Source organism: Callionymus lyra, chromosome 5, assembly GCF_982586985.1.
Source record: "Callionymus lyra chromosome 5, fCalLyr1.hap1.1, whole genome shotgun sequence".
NCBI classification, from domain to species: domain Eukaryota; kingdom Metazoa; phylum Chordata; class Actinopteri; order Syngnathiformes; family Callionymidae; genus Callionymus; species Callionymus lyra.
This window is the reverse complement of record NC_141822.1, coordinates 2,415,589-2,438,153: the sequence shown is the minus strand read 5'-3', so window position 1 is coordinate 2,438,153 and position 22,565 is coordinate 2,415,589. Positions and strand designations below refer to the sequence as shown.

At 37.8% G+C, this 22,565-nt stretch overlaps 1 protein-coding gene across 1 annotated transcript in view; it reads right to left on the bottom strand.

The window, feature by feature from the left end:
* Nucleotides 1-22,380, bottom strand: part of eeig1b (estrogen-induced osteoclastogenesis regulator 1b) — a 30,891-nt gene extending 8,511 nt beyond the window's left edge. The window contains exons 1-6 of the mRNA XM_087790461.1: nucleotides 22,020-22,380; nucleotides 7,151-7,271; nucleotides 3,217-3,246; nucleotides 2,339-2,455; nucleotides 838-884; nucleotides 620-780 (exon numbers count right to left, since the gene is read on the bottom strand). Coding sequence (XP_087646587.1) covers nucleotides 620-780; nucleotides 838-884; nucleotides 2,339-2,455; nucleotides 3,217-3,246; nucleotides 7,151-7,271; nucleotides 22,020-22,165 — 622 coding nt within the window. The 5' untranslated portion in view covers nucleotides 22,166-22,380. The remainder of the gene's footprint in view (nucleotides 1-619; nucleotides 781-837; nucleotides 885-2,338; nucleotides 2,456-3,216; nucleotides 3,247-7,150; nucleotides 7,272-22,019) is intronic.
* Nucleotides 22,381-22,565: the final 185 nt, after the last annotated feature.

Genomic DNA, 22,565 nt, shown 5'->3' with positions numbered 1-22,565 from the left:
GTCTCACCTGAACTATTGAGTCTCACCTGAACTATTGAGTCTCACCTGAACTATTGAGTCTCACCTGAACTATTGAGTCTCACCTGAACTATTGAGTCTCACCTGAACTATTGAGTCTCACCTGAACTATTGAGTCTCACCTGAACTATTGAGTCTCACCTGAACTAGTGAGTCTGATATAGTAAGTCTCACCTGAACTAGTGAGTCTCACCTGAACTTTTGAGTCTCACCTGAACTATTGAGTCTGAACTAGTAAGTCTCACCTGAACTAGTGAGTCTCACCTGAACTAGTAAGTCTCACCTGAACTATTGAGTCTCACCTGAACTATTGAGTCTGAACTAGTAAGTCTCACCTGAACTAGTGAGTCTCACCTGAACTAGTAAGTCTCACCTGAACTATTGAGTCTCACCTGAACTATTGAGTCTCACCTGAACTATTGAGTCTCACCTGAACTATTGAGTCTCACCTGAACTAGTGAGTCTCACCTGAACTAGTAAGTCTCACCTGAACTAGTGAGTCTCACCTGAACTAGTGAGTCTCACCTGAACTAGTAAGTCTCACCTGAACTAGTGAGTCTCACCTGAACTAGTAAGTCTCACCTGAACTAGTAAGTCTCACCTAAACTCTTCACCGACGAAGGTCTGGGTTTGAAGGCTCGAGCTCCCTCCACGACGCCCCCTAGTGGCTGCACTCTGTCCTCGGTACTGTCGCCTTTACGGTCCAGCTGCAGCGTCGGGTCGTCGTCGCCCACGGACACAGACTTGGCCGTGCAGGGAGGTCTGCGGTTACACAACATGTCATGTCGTACGACACAACCCTGGTCACGTGACACTCACAGCTTAAAGCAGGGGTCGCCTGAGAGCAGCGTCATCCCGATGATCACCTGGAGAGTACACAGGTAAGTCAGTGTTCAGTACACACTATACATATCTGTCTCTAGTATGTTAAAGTACACACTATACATATCTGTCTCTAGTATGTTAAAGTACACACTATACATATCTGTCTCTAGTATGTTAAAGTACACACTATACATATCTGTCTGTAGTATATTAAAGTACACACTATACATATCTGTCTGTAGTATGTTAAAGTACACACTATACATATCTGTCTCTAGTATATTAAAGTACACACTATACATATCTGTCTCTAGTATGTTAAAGTACACACTATACATATCTGTCTCTAGTATATTAAAGTACACACTATACATATCTGTCTCTAGTATGTTAAAGTACACACTATACATATCTGTCTGTAGTATATTAAAGTACACACTATACATATCTGTCTGTAGTATATTAAAGTACACACTATACATATCTGTCTGTAGTATATTAAAGTACACACTATACATATCTGTCTGTAGTATATTAAAGTACACACTATAAATATCTGTCTCTAGTATATCAAAGTACACACTATACATATCTGTCTGTAGTATATTAAAGTACACACTATACATATCTGTCTGTAGTATATTAAAGTACACACTATACATATCTGTCTGTAGTATATTAAAGTACACACTATAAATATCTGTCTCTAGTATATCAAAGTACACACTATATATATCTGTCTGTAGTATATTAAAGTACACACTATACATATATGTCTCTAGTATATCAAAGTACACACTATACATATCTGTCTGTAGTATATTAAAGTACACACTATACATATCTGTCTCTAGTATATCAAAGTACACACTATACATATCTGTCTGTAGTATATTAAAGTACACACTATACATATCTGTCTGTAGTATATTAAAGTACACACTATACATATCTGTCTGTAGTATATTAAAGTACACACTATAAATATCTGTATCTAGTATATCAAAGTACACACTATATATATCTGTCTGTAGTATATTAAAGTACACACTATACATATCTGTCTCTAGTATATCAAAGTATACACTATACATATCTGTCTGTAGTATATTAAAGTACACACTATACATATCTGTCTGTAGTATATTAAAGTACACACTATACATATCTGTCTGTAGTATATTAAAGTACACACTATAAATATCTATCTCTAGTATATCAAAGTACACACTATATATATCTGTCTGTAGTATATTAAAGTACACACTATACATATCTGTCTCTAGTATATCAAAGTACACACTATACATATCTGTCTGTAGTACATCAAAGTACACACTATACATATCTGTCTCTAGTATATCAAAGTACACACTATACATATCTGTCTGTACTATATCAAAGTACACACTATACATATCTGTCTGTAGTATATCAAAGTACACACTATACATATCCGTGTGTAGTACATCAGAGTACACACTAGGGGGCGCACCTTGAGGATGGAGTTGTCCTGCCGCGTGTTCTTGGTGTCGTAACCCTCCAGGATGCAGCAGCGAAACGTGGATCCAGATCCAGCGAACTCTGCCAGGTTGAGATCAGCGAAGCCGAGCTGCAGGAGAAGAAGAAGATGTTGGACCACGAGAGAAGAAGCTTGAGGTCAATAACCTTCTTTGACCTCTTTGACCTCAAGACTGTCCTGTGGACCTGAAGTCACGACTCAGCAAGTTTGTGTGGAAACAACAAGAGAACAAACTGTTTTGTTAACAACAGTAGTAAGATTAAGATTGACCTTTGACCTCAGCCTGGTCAGTGAACCAAAGTCATGGTTTGTTAGAGAGAACCGTGGAGAAGATTTGAATTGTACGGAAGTATATCTGGTCAGAAGAGTATTAAATATTTTAACATTTCAAACGAGTTTCTTTTTTAAACGTTTTTTTATTTTTACAATTTCATTTTTTTTAAATCAAATATATTCTAAATAAATGCATTTTAAACAGTTTCATAATTTAATTTCAATAACTAGAACAAGAATATATTCTGATTTAATTCAGTCTTTTAAATTCAATACATAAATTAAAATAGATTTATTTTTGATATTCTTATTCCAAATATTAAAAAAACAAACATATACTCAATATTTTAGAAGAAGATTTCTTTTAAAATTAAAAGAATTATAAATATAAAACTGTGTATAAAATGATGATATTCTGTCACTGATTTACAAACGACTGGAGAAAACGTTCAATCTTGTCTTGAGTCTAAAAGTTGAACTTGAAGTGAAGGAGAGTCAACACTGACACAGGTGTGACGTTCACCTGCTGACAGTCACATGTTGTTTAATGAGCAGCTTGTTGTGAAACATCAACATACTTTAGAAAACGTCTTTCCTCCTTTCAGCTCCTGCAGGACAGAAGAAGAACAACAGCTGTTAATTCAGGACCTGCAGTGACATCATCAAGACTAGACAGAAGAATGTTCATGACATCATCAGTAAGAGACAGTTATGTTGATGACATCATCAGTAAAGGACAGAAGAATGTTGATTACATCATCAGTAAGGGACAGAAGAGAGTTCATGACATCATCAGTAAGGGACAGAGTTATGTTGATGAGATCATCAGTAAAGGACAGAAGAATGTTGATTACATCATCAGTAAGGGACAGAAGAGAGTTCATGACATCATCATTAAGAGACAGAAGAATGTTGATGACATCATCAGTAAGGGACAAAAGAGAGTTCATGACATCATCAGTAAGAGACAGTTATGTTGATGAGATCATCAGTAAAGGACAGAAGAATGTTGATTACATCATCAGTAAGGGACAGAAGAGAGTTCATGACATCATCATTAAGAGACAGAGTTATGTTGATGACATCATCAGTAAAGGACAGAAGAATGTTGATTACATCATCAGTAAGGGACAGAAGAGAGTTCATGACATCATCATTAAGAGACAGAAGAATGTTGATGACATCATCAGTAAGGGACAAAAGAGAGTTCATGACATCATCAGTAAGAGACAGTTATGTTGATGAGATCATCAGTAAAGGACAGAAGAATGTTGATTACATCATCAGTAAGGGACAGAAGAGAGTTCATGACATCATCATTAAGAGACAGAAGAATGTTGATGACATCATCAGTAAGGGACAAAAGAGAGTTCATGACATCATCAGTAAGGGACAGAGTTATGTTGATGACATCATCAGTAAGAGACAGAGTTATGTTGATGACATCATCAGTAAGGGACACAGTTATGTTGATGACATCATCGGTAAGAGACAGTTATGTTGATGACATCATCGGTAAGAGACAGAAGAATGTTGATGACATCATCAGTAAGGGACAGAGTTATGTTGATGACATCATCAGTAAGAGACAGTTATGTTGATGACATCATCAGTAAGAGACAGTTATGTTGATGACATCATCAGTAAGGGACAGAGTTATGTTGATGACATCATCAGTAAGAGACAGTTATGTTGATGACATCATCAGTAAGAGACAGAGTTATGTTGATGACATCATCAGTAAGAGACAGTTATGTTGATGACATCATCAGTAAGGGACAGTTATGTTGATGACATCATCGGTAAGGGACAGTTATGTTGATGACATCATCAGTAAGAGACAGTTATGTTGATGACATCATCAGTAAGAGACAGTTATGTTGATGACATCATCAGTAAGGGACAGAGTTATGTTGATGACATCATCAGTAAGAGACAGTTATGTTGATGACATCATCAGTAAGAGACAGTTATGTTGATGACATCATCAGTAAGGGACAGAGTTATGTTGATGACATCATCAGTAAGAGACAGTTATGTTGATGACATCATCAGTAAGAGACAGTTATGTTGATGACATCATCAGTAAGGGACAGAGTTATGTTGATGACATCATCAGTAAGAGACAGTTATGTTGATGACATCATCAGTAAGGGACAGAGTTATGTTGATGACATCATCAGTAAGAGACAGTTATGTTGATGACATCATCAGTAAGGGACAGTTATGTTGATGACATCATCAGTAAGGGACAGTTATGTTGATGACATCATCAGTAAGGGACAGTTATGTTGATGACATCATCAGTAAGGGACAGTTATGTTGATGACATCATCAGTAAGGGACAGTTATGTTGATGACATCATCAGTAAGGGACAGAGTTATGTTGATGACATCATCAGTAAGAGACAGTTATGTTGATGACATCATCAGTAAGGGACAGAGTTATGTTGATGACATCATCAGTAAGAGACAGTTATGTTGATGACATCATCAGTAAGAGACAGTTATGTTGATGACATCATCAGTAAGGGACAGAGTTATGTTGATGACATCATCAGTAAGGGACAGAGTTATGTTGATGACATCATCAGTAAGAGACAGTTATGTTGATGACATCATCAGTAAGGGACAGAGTTATGTTGATGACATCATCAGTAAGAGACAGAGTTATGTTGATGACATCATCAGTAAGGGACAGAGTTATGTTGATGACATCATCAGTAAGGGACAGTTATGTTGATGACATCATCAGTAAGAGACAGAGTTATGTTGATGACATCATCAGTAAGGGACAGAGTTATGTTGATGACATCATCAGTAAGAGACAGTTATGTTGATGACATCATCAGTAAGAGACAGAGTTATGTTGATGACATCATCAGTAAGGGACAGTTATGTTGATGACATCATCAGTAAGAGACAGAGTTATGTTGATGACATCATCAGTAAGGGACAGTTATGTTGATGACATCATCAGTAAGAGACAGAGTTATGTTGATGACATCATCAGTAAGGGACAGTTATGTTGATGACATCATCAGTAAGGGACAGTTATGTTGATGACATCATCAGTAAGGGACAGAGTTATGTTGATGACATCATCAGTAAGGGACAGTTATGTTGATGACATCATCAGTAAGGGACAGTTATGTTGATGACATCATCAGTAAGGGACAGTTATGTTGATGACATCATCAGTAAGGGACAGTTATGTTGATGACATCATCAGTAAGGGACAGAGTTATGTTGATGACATCATCAGTAAGGGACAGTTATGTTGATGACATCATCAGTAAGGGACAGTTATGTTGATGACATCATCAGTAAGAGACAGTTATGTTGATGACATCATCAGTAAGAGACAGAGTTATGTTGATGACATCATCAGTAAGAGACAGTTATGTTGATGACATCATCAGTAAGGGACAGTTATGTTGATGACATCATCAGTAAGAGACAGTTATGTTGATGACATCATCAGTAAGGGACAGTTATGTTGATGACATCATCAGTAAGGGACAGTTATGTTGATGACATCATCAGTAAGGGACAGTTATGTTGATGACATCATCAGTAAGGGACAGTTATGTTGATGACATCATCAGTAAGGGACAGTTATGTTGATGACATCATCAGTAAGGGACAGTTATGTTGATGACATCATCAGTAAGGGACAGACTTATGTTGATGACATCATCAGTAAGAGACAGTTATGTTGATGACATCATCAGTAAGAGACAGTTAAGTTGATGACATCATCAGTAAGGGACAGTTATGTTGATGACATCATCAGTAAGAGACAGTTATGTTGATGACATCATCAGTAAGGGACAGTTATGTTGATGACATCATCAGTAAGGGACAGAGTTATGTTGATGACATCATCAGTAAGGGACAGTTATGTTGATGACATCATCAGTAAGGGACAGTTATGTTGATGACATCATCAGTAAGGGACAGTTATGTTGATGACATCATCAGTAAGGGACAGTTATGTTGATGACATCATCAGTAAGGGACAGTTATGTTGATGACATCATCAGTAAGGGACAGACTTATGTTGATGACATCATCAGTAAGGGACAGACTTATGTTGATGACATCATCAGTAAGAGACAGAGTTATGTTGATGACATCATCAGTAAGGGACAGACTTATGTTGATGACATCATCAGTAAGGGACAGACTTATGTTGATGACATCATCAGTAAGAGACAGAGTTATGTTGATGACATCATCAGTAAGGGACAGTTATGTTGATGACATCATCAGTAAGGGACAGTTATGTTGATGACATCATCAGTAAGGGACAGTTATGTTGATGACATCATCAGTAAGGGACAGAGTTATGTTGATGACATCATCAGTAAGAGACAGAGTTATGTTGATGACATCATCAGTAAGAGACAGTTATGTTGATGACATCATCAGTAAGGGACAGAGTTATGTTGATGACATCATCAGTAAGAGACAGTTATGTTGATGACATCATCAGTAAGGGACACTCACCTTCCTCACTGATACTCTGCAGACACTCGGGTCCAAGACTCCAGTCACACTGTTTGAACTCATCTTACAAACGAAGGAGAATTTCTTTCTCCATCTCACACAGTTGTGTTTCACCTCCTTCCTGCAGACATGAGGATATATTATCTATACATCCATCTATTATCTATACATCCATCTATTATCTATACATCCATCTATTATCATCCATCCATCTATTATCTATACATCCATCTATTATCTATACATCCATTTATTATCTATACATAAATCTATTATCTATACATCCATTTATTATCTATACATCCATCTATTATCTATACATCCATCTATTATCGATACATCCATCTATTATCTATACATAAATCTATTATCTATACATCCATCTATTATCTATACATAAATCTATTATCTATACATCCATCTATTATCTATACATCCATCTATTATCTATACATCCATCTATTATCTATACATCCATCTATTATCTATACATCCATTTATTATCTATACATCCATCTATTATCTATACATCCATCTATTATCTATACATCCATCTTTAATCATCCATCCATCCATCCATTATCTTTACATCCATCTATTATCATCCATCCATCCATCCATTATCTATACATCAATCTATTATCATCCATCCATCCACTCATCCATCCATTATCTATACATCAATCTATTATCATCAATCCATCCATCCATTATCTATACATCCATCTATTATCTATACATCCATCTACTATCTATACATCCATCTATATTCATCCATCCATCCATCCATTATCTATACATCCATCTATTATCATCCATCCATCCACCCATCCATCCATTATCTATACATCAATCTATTATCACCCATCCATCCATCCATCCATTATCTATACATCCATCTATTATCTATACATCCATCTATTATCTATACATCCATCCATCCATCTATTATCTATACATCCATCTATTATCATCCATCCATCCACCCATCCATCCATCCATCCATCCATCCATCCATCCATCCATCCATCCATCCATCCATCCATCCATCCATCCATCCATCCATCCATCCATCCATCCATCCATCCATCCATCCATCCATCCATTCATCCATTCATCCATCATCCATCCATTATCTATACATCCATATATATTCATCCATCCATTATCTATACATCCATCTATTATCTATACATCCATATATTATCCATCCATCCATCCATCCATCCATCCATCCATCCATCCATCCATCCATCCATCCATCCATTCATCCATCATCCATCCATTATCTATACATCCATATATATTCATCCATCCATTATCTATACATCCATCTATTATCTATACATCCATCTATTATCATCCATCCATCCATCCATCCATCCATCCATCCATCCATCCATCCATCCATCCATCCATCCATCCACCCATCCATCCATCCATCCATCCATCCATCCATCCATCCATCCATCCATCCATCCATCCATCCATCCATCCATCCATCCATCCATCATCCATCCATCCATTCATCCATCCATTCATTATCTATACATCCATATATTACCATCCATCCATCCATCCATCCATCCATCCATCCATCCATCCATCCATCCATCCATCCATTCATTATCTATACATCCATATATTACCATCCATCCATCCATCCATCCATCCATCCATCCATCCATCCATCCATCCATCCATCCATCCATCCATCCATCCATCCATCCATCCATCCATCCATCCATCCATCCATCCATCCATCCATCCATCCATCCATCCATCCATCCATCCATCATGAAGCTGCTGATAAAAACAAACATGTTTATAAATCTATGATTCATGTGATGAAGTTGATGAACCTTCATAACCACGAGTCAATGTTACACAACTACTACACAATTGACACTTTTGTCATGATTTTTCTCTGATGAATCGACTCAATGAATCATTTGACTCACGGATCAAAACTTTTTTTTTTTGACTGACACACGTCTGATCCAATCAAATTTCCTAGTGCTCCACTCAGTGGGCGGAGCTTATGACAAATCTGATTCACTGAGTGTAGTTTGTGTTGTTGCTTCACAGGCGCACAATAAACAAACACACTTATTGTCCTTTAAGTCATGACAGGTGAGTCGACCTTTCACCTCCAGGTGACGGATCAGAAGGTAAACATTTGTGCAGGCGGAGACGTCACTGCAGAACAAAAGTCAAGGGAGTGAACGTTCGGACGTTTGTGGAATTTGGGAGTTAACACACACAGCTCATGAACACACACACTTGTGTAGCTGCAGCAGAGTTCACACACACTTGAGATGGATCGACTGCACCTCATGAACACACACACTTGTGTAGCCGCAGCAGAGTTCACACACTTATCAGGAGGTTCTTGTTTAGAAACATGTTCGCTCAGAAACATCAGTCGACAACATGAGGCGCTACACACTCTTGCTACACAACACACAAGTGCACACTCACCTGCTGACTACACACACAAAAGCATACACACACAGACACACACGCATATATGTACAAACACACATAAAAATATATACACACACAAAAACACACACATATACAGATAAACACACATATACATACACACACAATACTGTATCAATACCAGAGTTAAGTACTGGACAATACTAAACATATATACTTGTAACTACACTATCACAACACCAGAGTCAAGTACTGGACAATACTAAACATATATACTTGTAACTACACTATCACAACACCAGAGTCAAGTACTGGACAATACTAAACATATATACTTGTAACTACACTATCACAACACCAGAGTCAAGTACTGGACAATACTAAACATATATACTTGTAACTACACTGTCACAACACCAGAGTCAAGTACTGGACAATACTAAACATATATACTTGTAACTACACTATCACAACACCAGAGTCAAGTACTGGACAATACTAAACATATATACTTGTAACTACACTATCACAACACCAGAGTCAAGTACTGGACAATACTAAACATATATACTTGTAACTACACTATCACAACACCAGAGTCAAGTACTGGACAATACTAAACATATATACTTGTAACTACACTATCACAACACCAGAGTCAAGTACTGGACAATACTAAACATATATACTTGTAACTACACTATCACAACACCAGAGTCAAGTACTGGACAATACTAAACATATATACTTGTAACTACACTATCACAACACCAGAGTCAAGTACTGGACAATACTAAACATATATACTTGTAACTACACTATCACAACACCAGAGTCAAGTACTGGACAATACTACACATATATACTTGTAACTACACTATCACAACACCAGAGTCAAGTACTGGACAATACTAAACATATATACTTGTAACTACACTATCACAACACCAGAGTCAAGTACTGGACAATACTAAACATATATACTTGTAACTACACTATCACAACACCAGAGTCAAGTACTGGACAATATACACATATATACTTGTTACTACACTCAGACAACACCAGAGTCAAGTACTCGATAATACTACACATATATACACTGGACAATACTACACATATATACTTGTTACTACACTATCACAACACCAGAGTCAAGTACTCGACAATACTACACATATACACTTGTTACTACACTATCACAACACCAGAGTCAAGTACTGGACAATACTACAAATATATACTTGTTACTACACTCTAACAACACCAGAGTCAAGTACTGGACAATAGTAAACATATATACTTGTAACTACACTATCACAACACCAGAGTCAAGTACTGGACAATACTAAACATATATACTTGTAACTACACTATCACAACACCAGAGTCAAGTACTGGACAATACTAAACATATATAATTGTAACTACACTATCACAACACCAGAGTCAAGTACTGGACAATACTACAAATATATACTTGTTACTACACTCTCGCAACACCAGAGTCAAGTACTGGACAATAGTAAACATATATACTTGTTACTACACTCTCACAACACCAGAGTCAAGTACTGGACAATAGTAAACATATATACTTGTAACTACACTATCACAACACCAGAGTCAAGTACTGGACAATACTACAAATATATACTTGTTACTACACTCTCACAACACCAGAGTCAAGTACTGGACAATAGTAAACATATATACTTGTAACTACACTATCACAACACCAGAGTCAAGTACTGGACAATATACACATATATACTTGTTACTACACTCAGACAACACCAGAGTCAAGTACTCGACAATACTACACATATACACACTGGACAATACTACACATATATACTTGTTACTACACTCTCACAACACCAGAGTCAAGTACTGGACAATAGTAAACATATATACTTGTAACTACACTATCACAACACCAGAGTCAAGTACTGGACAATATACACATATATACTTGTTACTACACTCAGACAACACCAGAGTCAAGTACTTGACAATACTACACATATATACACTGGACAATACTACACATATATACTTGTTACTACACTATCACAACACCAGAGTCAAGTACTTGACAATACTACACATATACACTTGTTACTACACTATCACAACACAAGATTAAAGTACTGGACAATAATACACATATTTACTTGTTACTACACTATCACAACACCAGAGTCAAGTACTGGACAATACTACACATATATACTTGTTACTACACTATCACAACACCAGAGTCAAGTACTGGACAATACTACAAATATATACTTGTTACTACACTCTCACAACACCAGAGTCAAGTACTGGACAATAGTAAACATATTTACTTGTTACTACAGTATGACAACACCAGAGTTAAGTACTGGACAATACTAAACATATATACTTGTTACTACACTATCACAACACCAGAGTCAAGTACTGGACAATACTACACATATATACTTGTTACAACACTATCACAACACCAGAGTTAAGCACTGGACAATACTACACATATATACTTGTTACTACACTATCACAACACCAGAGTCAAGTACTGGACAATACTACAAATATATACTTGTTACTACACTATCACAACACCAGAGTCAAGTACTGGACAATACTACAAATATATACTTGTTACTACACTCTCACAACACCAGAGTCAAGTACTGGACAATACTACACATATATACTTGTTACTACACTATCACAACACCAGAGTCAAGTACTGGACAATACTACACATATATACTTGTTACTACACTATCACAACACCAGAGTCAAGTACTCGACAATACTACAAATATATACTTGTTACTACACTCTCACAACACCAGAGTCAAGTACTGGACAATAGTAAACATATATACTTGTAACTACACTATCACAACACCAGAGTCAAGTACTGGACAATACTAAACATATATACTTGTAACTACACTATCACAACACCAGAGTCAAGTACTGGACAATACTAAACATATATACTTGTAACTACACTATCACAACACCAGAGTCAAGTACTGGACAATACTACAAATATATACTTGTTACTACACTCTCACAACACCAGAGTCAAGTACTGGACAATAGTAAACATATATACTTGTTACTACACTCTCACAACACCAGAGTCAAGTACTGGACAATAGTAAACATATATACTTGTAACTACACTATCACAACACCAGAGTCAAGTACTGGACAATACTACAAATATATACTTGTTACTACACTCTCACAACACCAGAGTCAAGTACTGGACAATAGTAAACATATATACTTGTAACTACACTATCACAACACCAGAGTCAAGTACTGGACAATATACACATATATACTTGTTACTACACTCAGACAACACCAGAGTCAAGTACTGGACAATACTACACATATACACACTGGACAATACTACACATATATACTTGTTACTACACTCTCACAACACCAGAGTCAAGTACTGGACAATAGTAAACATATATACTTGTAACTACACTATCACAACACCAGAGTCAAGTACTGGACAATATACACATATATACTTGTTACTACACTCAGACAACACCAGAGTCAAGTACTTGACAATACTACACATATATACACTGGACAATACTACACATATATACTTGTTACTACACTATCACAACACAAGATTAAAGTACTGGACAATAATACACATATTTACTTGTTACTACACTATCACAACACCAGAGTCAAGTACTGGACAATACTACACATATATACTTGTTACTACACTATCACAACACCAGAGTCAAGTACTGGACAATACTACAAATATATAATTGTTACTACACTCTCACAACACCAGAGTCAAGTACTGGACAATAGTAAACATATTTACTTGTTACTACAGTATGACAACACCAGAGTTAAGTACTGGACAATACTAAACATATATACTTGTTACTACACTATCACAACACCAGAGTCAAGTACTGGACAATACTACACATATATACTTGTTACAACACTATCACAACACCAGAGTTAAGCACTGGACAATACTACACATATATACTTGTTACTACACTATCACAACACCAGAGTCAAGTACTGGACAATACTACAAATATATACTTGTTACTACACTATCACAACACCAGAGTCAAGTACTGGACAATACTACAAATATATACTTGTTACTACACTCTCACAACACCAGAGTCAAGTACTGGACAATACTACACATATATACTTGTTACTACACTATCACAACACCAGAGTCAAGTACTGGACAATACTACACATATATACTTGTTACTACACTATCACAACACCAGAGTCAAGTACTCGACAATACTACACATATATACTTGTTACTACACTCTCACAACACCAGAGTCAAGTACTCGACAATACTACACATATACACACTGGACAATACTACACATATATACTTGTTACTACACTATCACAACACCAGAGTCAAGTACTGGACAATACTACACAAATACAATTGTTACTACATCATCACAACACCAGAGTCAAGTACTGGACAATACTACACATATATACTTGTTACTACACTATCACAACACCAGAGTCAAGTACTGGACAATACTACATATACAGTATATCCTTGTTACTACACTATCACTAGATATCACTGTATATCCTTGTATCGTGATTCCTATCGTATCACGACCATGACTCACTAGATTGACTCAGACCAGTCCCATCCACTCGGGGGTGACTACAGATGAGTCAGGTCACATGATTGGTTACATGAGGTTACTTAAAAGTATTAGATGTTTGTACCATCAAGGCAGAAAACAAGCTTCTGAACTACAGTAAACATCCAAACCTTAACATTATGACCAGAAGACATTTGTCAACGTTAGTGTTCTGTCCTAACAAGTCTCCGTTTGCTCGACGAAGCTTTGAAACCTGCAGGACATTAGAATTATGTAAGTTCTCTGATGGAATCTAAGAATCTTAAGTTCCTGCATGTTAACTGACACTTTTCTCCGCCAGCGCCGCGATTTGGATCTGAAGTTCACAGAATCAATGAACCCACACAGACCCAGAACAGGTTCTGCAGCATTTCTACAGGCCTGACAAACACACTATTGTAGCAGGTCCACACAAGCCGAGAGTCTCTGAGACCGGTCTGCACTCTCACGAAGACCAGTCCTGGTCACAACACCATCCAACACAAACACTGACACACAATTAAGTTCACAGTGAGTATGTTGGTAGAAGATGCCGGGGCTGGAGGGGCCAGGCAGGAGGTCTAGAGGAAGACCAAAGAGAAGGTTCATGGATGTAGTGAAACATGAAGTTGGTGTGAGGGACACAGAGAAGAGGTTAAGATGGAGGAGCTTGATTCACTGACCCCCGAAGGAGCAGGAGACAGATATCACTGAGACGCAGGTGGTATCTGGCCAGAGAGGGCGGGCATCCAGTGATGGTCAAATGAAGCAACGTTTTCCCTCCAGATCAAGGTTCCACTAGAACAGGAAGCGGTACTGGTTGTTTTGAGACTGATCCCAGCACCCTTTGGATGAGCAGAGGGGCTCAAAGAGGGGGATCCAGTGTCATGTTACCCACTGGACATCCTACCACGGCTCGCCACATGGTGATCAAGTTACCCCCCGTTCTGTCAAGGTGGGCAACAGCCTGCAACTGTGGTGGGGCAGTTGCAGGCTGAAGGTTGAGAAGGACCCAGACGTCTGCTCGGACTTGGGCTGTGTGTCCAGAGCTCACCAAGGTCCAGGACTTACAAGGGTCTGCCTGTACGACGGCTGTATCAATGTTACACCGCGGGCCCTCTCGCTGTTTGGACTGGATGGCCCGGCGACGAAGGGTCCTCGGAACCTTTCCATGGCAACAGTGCGGCTGAGCCTGCTGCACCTGAGAGAGCTCCAGTGATGGTTCGTTCGTCTCAGGACCAGGAATGCAAAGTGTGCCTTCCCGGGTCGGGTTCTGGATGAAGTCCAAGTCTCTGGTCGACCTCCGGCTGTTTGGAGTTAGTCGTGTGGCATTTCTGGGCAGAACCCGAGGTACGGCCTCGTTATCTCAGAATCTTTTATGATTCATTGTTAGCGAAGCTCGGTGAGAGCGATTCGCATTATTCGTAGAACCTGGGTTACGATAGGTAACCGGGGGATTAAAAGTGACTCACGAACATCAAACAATCAATAACTTGTTGAAACATGACTTTGGTGTTTGAGGAAGAAAGTGATTAGAAAGATTCAAACCTTTCACTTTCACTTTCACGATCAACTTTATTGATCGATCCAGAGGTGATGATAGAACTTTATTGATCGATCCTGAGGTGATGATAGAACTTTATTGATCGATCCAGAGGTGATGATAGAACTTTATTGATCGCTCCGGAGGTGATGATAGATAGAACTTTATTGATCACTCCGGAGGTGATGATAGATAGATAGAACGTTATTGATCGATCCAGAGGTGATGATAGAACTTTATTGATCGATCCGGAGGTGATGATAGATAGAACTTTATTGATCACTCCGGAGGTGATGATAGATAGATAGAACGTTATTGATCGATCCAGAGGTGATGATAGAACTTTATTGATCGATCCGGAGGTGACGATAGATAGATAGAACTTTATTGATCGCTCCGGAGGTGATGATAGATAGATAGAACTTTATTGATCGATCCAGAGGTGATGATAGATAGATAGAACTTTATTGATCGCTCCGGAGGTGATGATAGATAGATAGAACTTTATTGATCAATCCAGAGGTGATGATAGATAGATAGAACTTTATTGATCGCTCCAGAGGCGATGATAGATAGAACTTTATTGATCGCTCCAGAGGTGATGATAGATAGAACTTTATTGATCGCTCCAGAGGTGATGATAGATGGATAGAACTTTATTGATCGCTCCAGAGGTGGTGATAGATAGAACTTTATTGATCGCTCCAGAGGTGATGATAGATAGATAGAACTTTATTGATCGCTCCAGAGGTGGTGATAGATAGATAGAACTTTATTGATCGCTCCGGAGGTGATGATAGATAGATAGAAATTTATTGATCGATCCAGAGGTGATGATAGATAGATAGAACTTTATTGATCGCTCCAGAGGTGATGATAGATAGATAGAACTTTATTGATCACTCCAGAGGTGGTGATAGATAGATAGAACTTTATTGATCGCTCCGGAGGTGATGATAGATAGAAAGAACTTTATTGATCACTCCGGAGGTGATGATAGATAGATAGAACTTTATTGATCACTCCGGAGGTGATGATAGATAGATAGAACGTTATTGATCGCTCCAGAGGTGATGATAGATAGAACTTTATTGATCGCTCGGGAGGTGATGATAGATAGATAGATAGAACTTTATTGATCGCTCCAGAGGTGATGATAGATAGAACTTTATTGATCGCTCCGGAGGTGATGATAGATAGATAGAATGTTATTGATCGCTCCGGAGGTGATGATAGAACTTTATTGATCGCTCCGGAGGTGATGATAGATAGATAGAACTTTATTGATCGCTCCGGAGGTGATGATAGATAGATAGAACTTTATTGATCGCTCCGGAGGTGATGATAGATAGAACTTTATTGATCGCTCCGGAGGTGATGATAGATAGAACTTTATTGATCGCTCCGGAGGTGATGATAGATAGAACTTTATTGATCGCTCCGGAGGTGATGATAGAACTTTATTGATCGCTCCGGAGGTGATGATAGATAGATAGAACTTTATTGATCGCTCCGGAGGTGATGATAGATAGAACTTTATTGATCGCTCCGGAGGTGATGATAGATAGATAGAACTTTATTGATCGCTCCAGAGGTGGTGATAGATAGATAGAACTTTATTGATCGCTCCGGAGGTGATGATAGATAGATAGAAATGTATTGATCGATCCAGAGGTGATGATAGATAGATAGAACTTTATTGATCGCTCCAGAGGTGATGATAGATAGATAGAACTTTATTGATCACTCCAGAGGTGGTGATAGATAGATAGAACTTTATTGATCGCTCCGGAGGTGATGATAGATAGATAGAACGTTATTGATCGCTCCAGAGGTGATGATAGATAGAACTTTATTGATCGCTCGGGAGGTGATGATAGATAGATAGATAGAACTTTATTGATCGCTCCAGAGGTGATGATAGATAGAACTTTATTGATCGCTCCGGAGGTGATGATAGATAGATAGAATGTTATTGATCGCTCCGGAGGTGATGATAGAACTTTATTGATCGCTCCGGAGGTGATGATAGATAGATAGAACTTTAGTGATCGCTCCGGAGGTGATGATAGATAGAACTTTATTGATCGCTCCGGAGGTGATGATAGATAGAACTTTATTGATCGCTCCGGAGGTGATGATAGAACTTTATTGATCGCTCCGGAGGTGATGATAGATAGAACTTTATTGATCGCTCCGGAGGTGATGATAGATAGAACTTTATTGATCGCTCCAGAGGTGATGATAGAACTTTATTGATCGCTCCGGAGGTGATGATAGATAGAACTTTATTGATCGCTCCGGAGGTGATGATAGATAGAACTTTATTGATCGCTCCGGAGGTGATGATAGATAGAACTTTATTAATCACTCCAGAGGTGATGATAGATAGAACTTTATTGATCGCTCCGGAGGTGATGATAGATAGAACTTTATTGATTGCTCCGGAGGTGATGATAGATAGAACTTTATTGATTACTCCGGAGGTGATAATAGATAAATAGAACTTTATTGATCGCTCCGGAGGTGATGATAGAACTTTATTGATCGCTCCGGAGGCGATGATGGAACTTTATTGATCGCTCCGGAGGTGATAATAGATAAATATAACTTTATTGATCGCTCCGGAGGTGATGATAGATAGATAGAACTTTATTGATCGCTCCAGAGGTCATGAAGGAACCTTCAGGGTCTTAGATTCACACGATAGAAACATGTGACTCGTTCAAATATTGACTTTTAAAACAAACCATGAGTGGAATTAAAAATGAGGTGAAGTCAAAACATGAGATGAAAACAAAGGATGTATATATATATATATACTTTGTTTATATATATATATATATATATATATATATATATATATATATAAACAAAGTCTTATATACATACTTTGTTTATATATATATATATATATAAATATATATATATATAGACTTTGTTTATATATATATATATATATATAAATATATATATATATAGACTTTGTTTATATATATATATATATATATATATATACTTTACCTTCCTTTGTTTTCATCTCATGTTTTGACTTCACCTCATTTTTAATTGTACTTTGCTGGTCTCCGGGTCGTAAAGCAGTAATAAATGTTACATAACTGCGTCATAAACTCCATTAAAACATGAAGGAAGTTCACGCAAAACAAACGTCTCACGTCATTATTTACTGTGTTTCTACTGTTAAGATTCACAGATTCTATTTAATGTCACTTTATTTCGGACCAGTGACGCCGTTTTATCGCTTGACTTGAAGTTTTATCATCAGCTGAAGGAATAAAACTAACAACACACGAGAGAAGATACTTTCTTATGTCAACTTGTATCAACACCATGAGCTCGTGTGTTTCCATGTTGACGAATGAATGTTCTGACCCCTAAACATGATTGACGCGTGTCAACATTCCTCACGACACACAGCTGGTTCACACAACTCGTCAGCACAACAGACGTCACACAAGAACTCTTTGTTGGTCTGAAGGTTGTTCAACTATTTCTGAGCCGTTGAAAATTGTTTGATTATAGTTGAAAATTGTTTGATTATAGTTGAAAATTGTTTGATTATAGTTGAAAATTGTTGGATTACAGTTGAAAATTGTTGGATTACAGTTGAAAATTGTTTGATTATAGTTGAAAATTGTTTGATTATAGTTTAAATTGTTTGATTATAGTTGAAAATTGTTCGATTATAGTTGAAAATTGTTTGATTATAGTTGAAAATTGTTTGATTATAGTTGAAAATTGTTTGATTATAGTTGAAAATTGTTTGATTATAGTTGAAAATTGTTTGATTATAGTTGAAAATTGTTCGATTATAGTTGAAAATTGTTTGATTATAGTTGAAAATGGTTTGATTACAGAAAATTGTTTGTTTGAGAATGATTGGGCGACAACATGTCTATCAACTGTGTTTGTCCCGCCTCCTCCACAGTCCAACCAATGAGCTCCTCGTAAGTGAGTTTATAACAATAACACCTTGTGACATCATATCCTGCAATACAACTATAGTTATGGTCAAAGATAACAAAACCATCGTCAACAGCAACATTAAACCAGATCCACAACAACTTCCTGCGAACACGACGACACACAAACATCACTTCCTGGTCTGAACAGTAATAGTGTCGCTAGAAACACTTTCACTGAACTTGTTTCTAAAGTGACAGTTGAACCTTCACAGGTCGCAGCAGCGTCTGAGCCGAAAGGTCGACGACCTCTGCCCTGAGGCTGTTGCCCCCGAGTGTCGACTGAAAGGTGATGTTTAACCTTAAAGATCATGAATCTGCTCAAACATGTCCAGGTAACTTTAGGTCCAGAGGTGATCAGGTGCACACCTGCACAGGTGAGAGTGAAACTTTAGCTTCTCTCACTCGTAGATAAAACATGTTGAGTTTGTTCGTGTCAATAAAACACATCAAGCACATGTCGAACTGTGAGTCACATGATCGCTTCAGTTAAAGTTAGTCATATGTTCATGACATGAAAAAACTAGAATCTTTAAACTAAAACTTCAACAACATTCCAGAGAAGTTCCAAAGATTTGAAATAAACTATTCACATGACAATGATAAATGATCACATGACAATGATAAATGATCACATGACAATGATAAATGATCACATGACAATGATAAATGATCACATGACATCCATGAACGATCACATGACAATAAATTATCACATGACAATAATAAATGATCACATGACATCCATGAATTATCACATGAGACTAATAAATGATCACATGACATCCATGAATGATCACATGACACTAATAAATGATCACATGACATCCATGAATGATCACATGACACTAATAAATGATCACATGACATCCATGAATTATCACATGACAATAATAAATGATCACATGACAATAATAAATAATCACATGACATCCATGAATGATCACATGACAATAATAAATGATCACATGACATCCATGAATGATCACATGACACTAATAAATGATCACATGACAGCCATAAATGATCACATGACATCAAATGATCACATGACAATACATGATCACATGACAGCCATAAATGATCACATGACAGCCATAAATGATCACATGACATCAAATGATCACATGACAATACATGATCACATGACAGCCATAAATGATCACATGACAATAATAAATGATCACATGACATACATAAATGATCACATGACATCAAATGATCACATGACAATAAATGATCACATGACAATAAATGATCACATGACATCAAATGATCACATGACAATAAATGATCACATGACAATAAATGATCACATGACAATAATAAATGATCACATGACAATAAATGAATGAGTGTGTGTGTGTGTGTGTGTGTGTGTGTGTGTGTGTGTGTGTGTGTGTGTGTGTGTGTGTTGATGCCCTGAAGGCATCGACACGATTCTAAATGATTATCATCGACTGACTCACGACTTATGAACACGAGCAGGTCGACGAGACATTGATGACGATTCGCGCCAGAGTGACGAGACTGAGTTTCATACACAAGCTCACAACATTCTCTCCATTCCTTTTACCTCCAGGTCGCTGTGAGAGGTTGTTGGTTCGACTCCTCGACCTTCAGCAACAACTTAAAGCACGAAAACAAGAATCTCAGGATCGTGTTCATGTCTGAGGTTTTTATGTTTCAGTAATAATTGAACTGGAAGTGTTTTAGTAAAACTGTGGTTAAAGTACGAGAACTACAGTACAGAACAATATTATGACCGCGTGAGTATTTTAATTTAAATGTGACTTTTCTGTATCAATAATTAGTTAAAAAACAGTCAGTAAACTTGTTTTTAAAGGCAGAACGTTATCGAAACTATTTAAGTATCTCAACTTCGAAGCGACTTCATTGAAGGGACATTATTATTATTATTTGTATTATAAGTAGTTGTTACTGTTGAAGGAGTGAAAAGTATAAAATAAAGCTAAATATGACGTCATTTGCACGTTTTAAAACTTTTTACATAAAAATCTATAAATGTAACTTTTTTGATATACTATACATATAAATATAAATAGTGCTTTTATTACAGATTAAAAAGTTGTATTTAATGTCTGAGCTCAAAAAACACGAACTCATCCCAGATTCATCTTTGACTCACGGGTGAAAAAGAAAGACTCGTTAACAACGAGTCGAAGCAGCTTCACGCAGAGAAGGAGTACCTGGAGGACACCTGGGCGAAGTCTCCTCCATCCACCAGGCGGACCTTGCAGAAGACCACCCCGTTGACGAACGGGACCGCGGTCAGTTCCTCCAGCGTGAAGTCCACCTGGAACCGGAACCGTTTCTTCTTGGACAGGAACGTCATGGCGAAGATCTCAGGAGTCCAGGAGGATCATCTCGAGCTGCTCGGACCCGCAGCCACGCACTTACACAACCCACTACCTGCCGCTGACGTGGAGGCGACGCGTGACGTCATCACAGGTAGGGCAGAGGAACGAGGCGTGAGGCGTTCAAGTGCCGTCGGTTCGGCGCGTCACGCGAGCGACGACGCTCCTCGGAAACGTTAGTGACGTCATGTCCGCCGCAGGGTCGCCGTGTGTCCGTCCAAAGAAAGTCCTGTTGACCCGTGGAGACCCTCGACGTCATCGCAGCCTCAACAAGTTCTCGCCACAGTCGAGACGCAGCGCAGGTCCTTGAACGCACCAGAGTTAGGGACCGTCCACAAAGCGCGGCGCAGATAAATAACGTAAACTGTTCAGGGAATG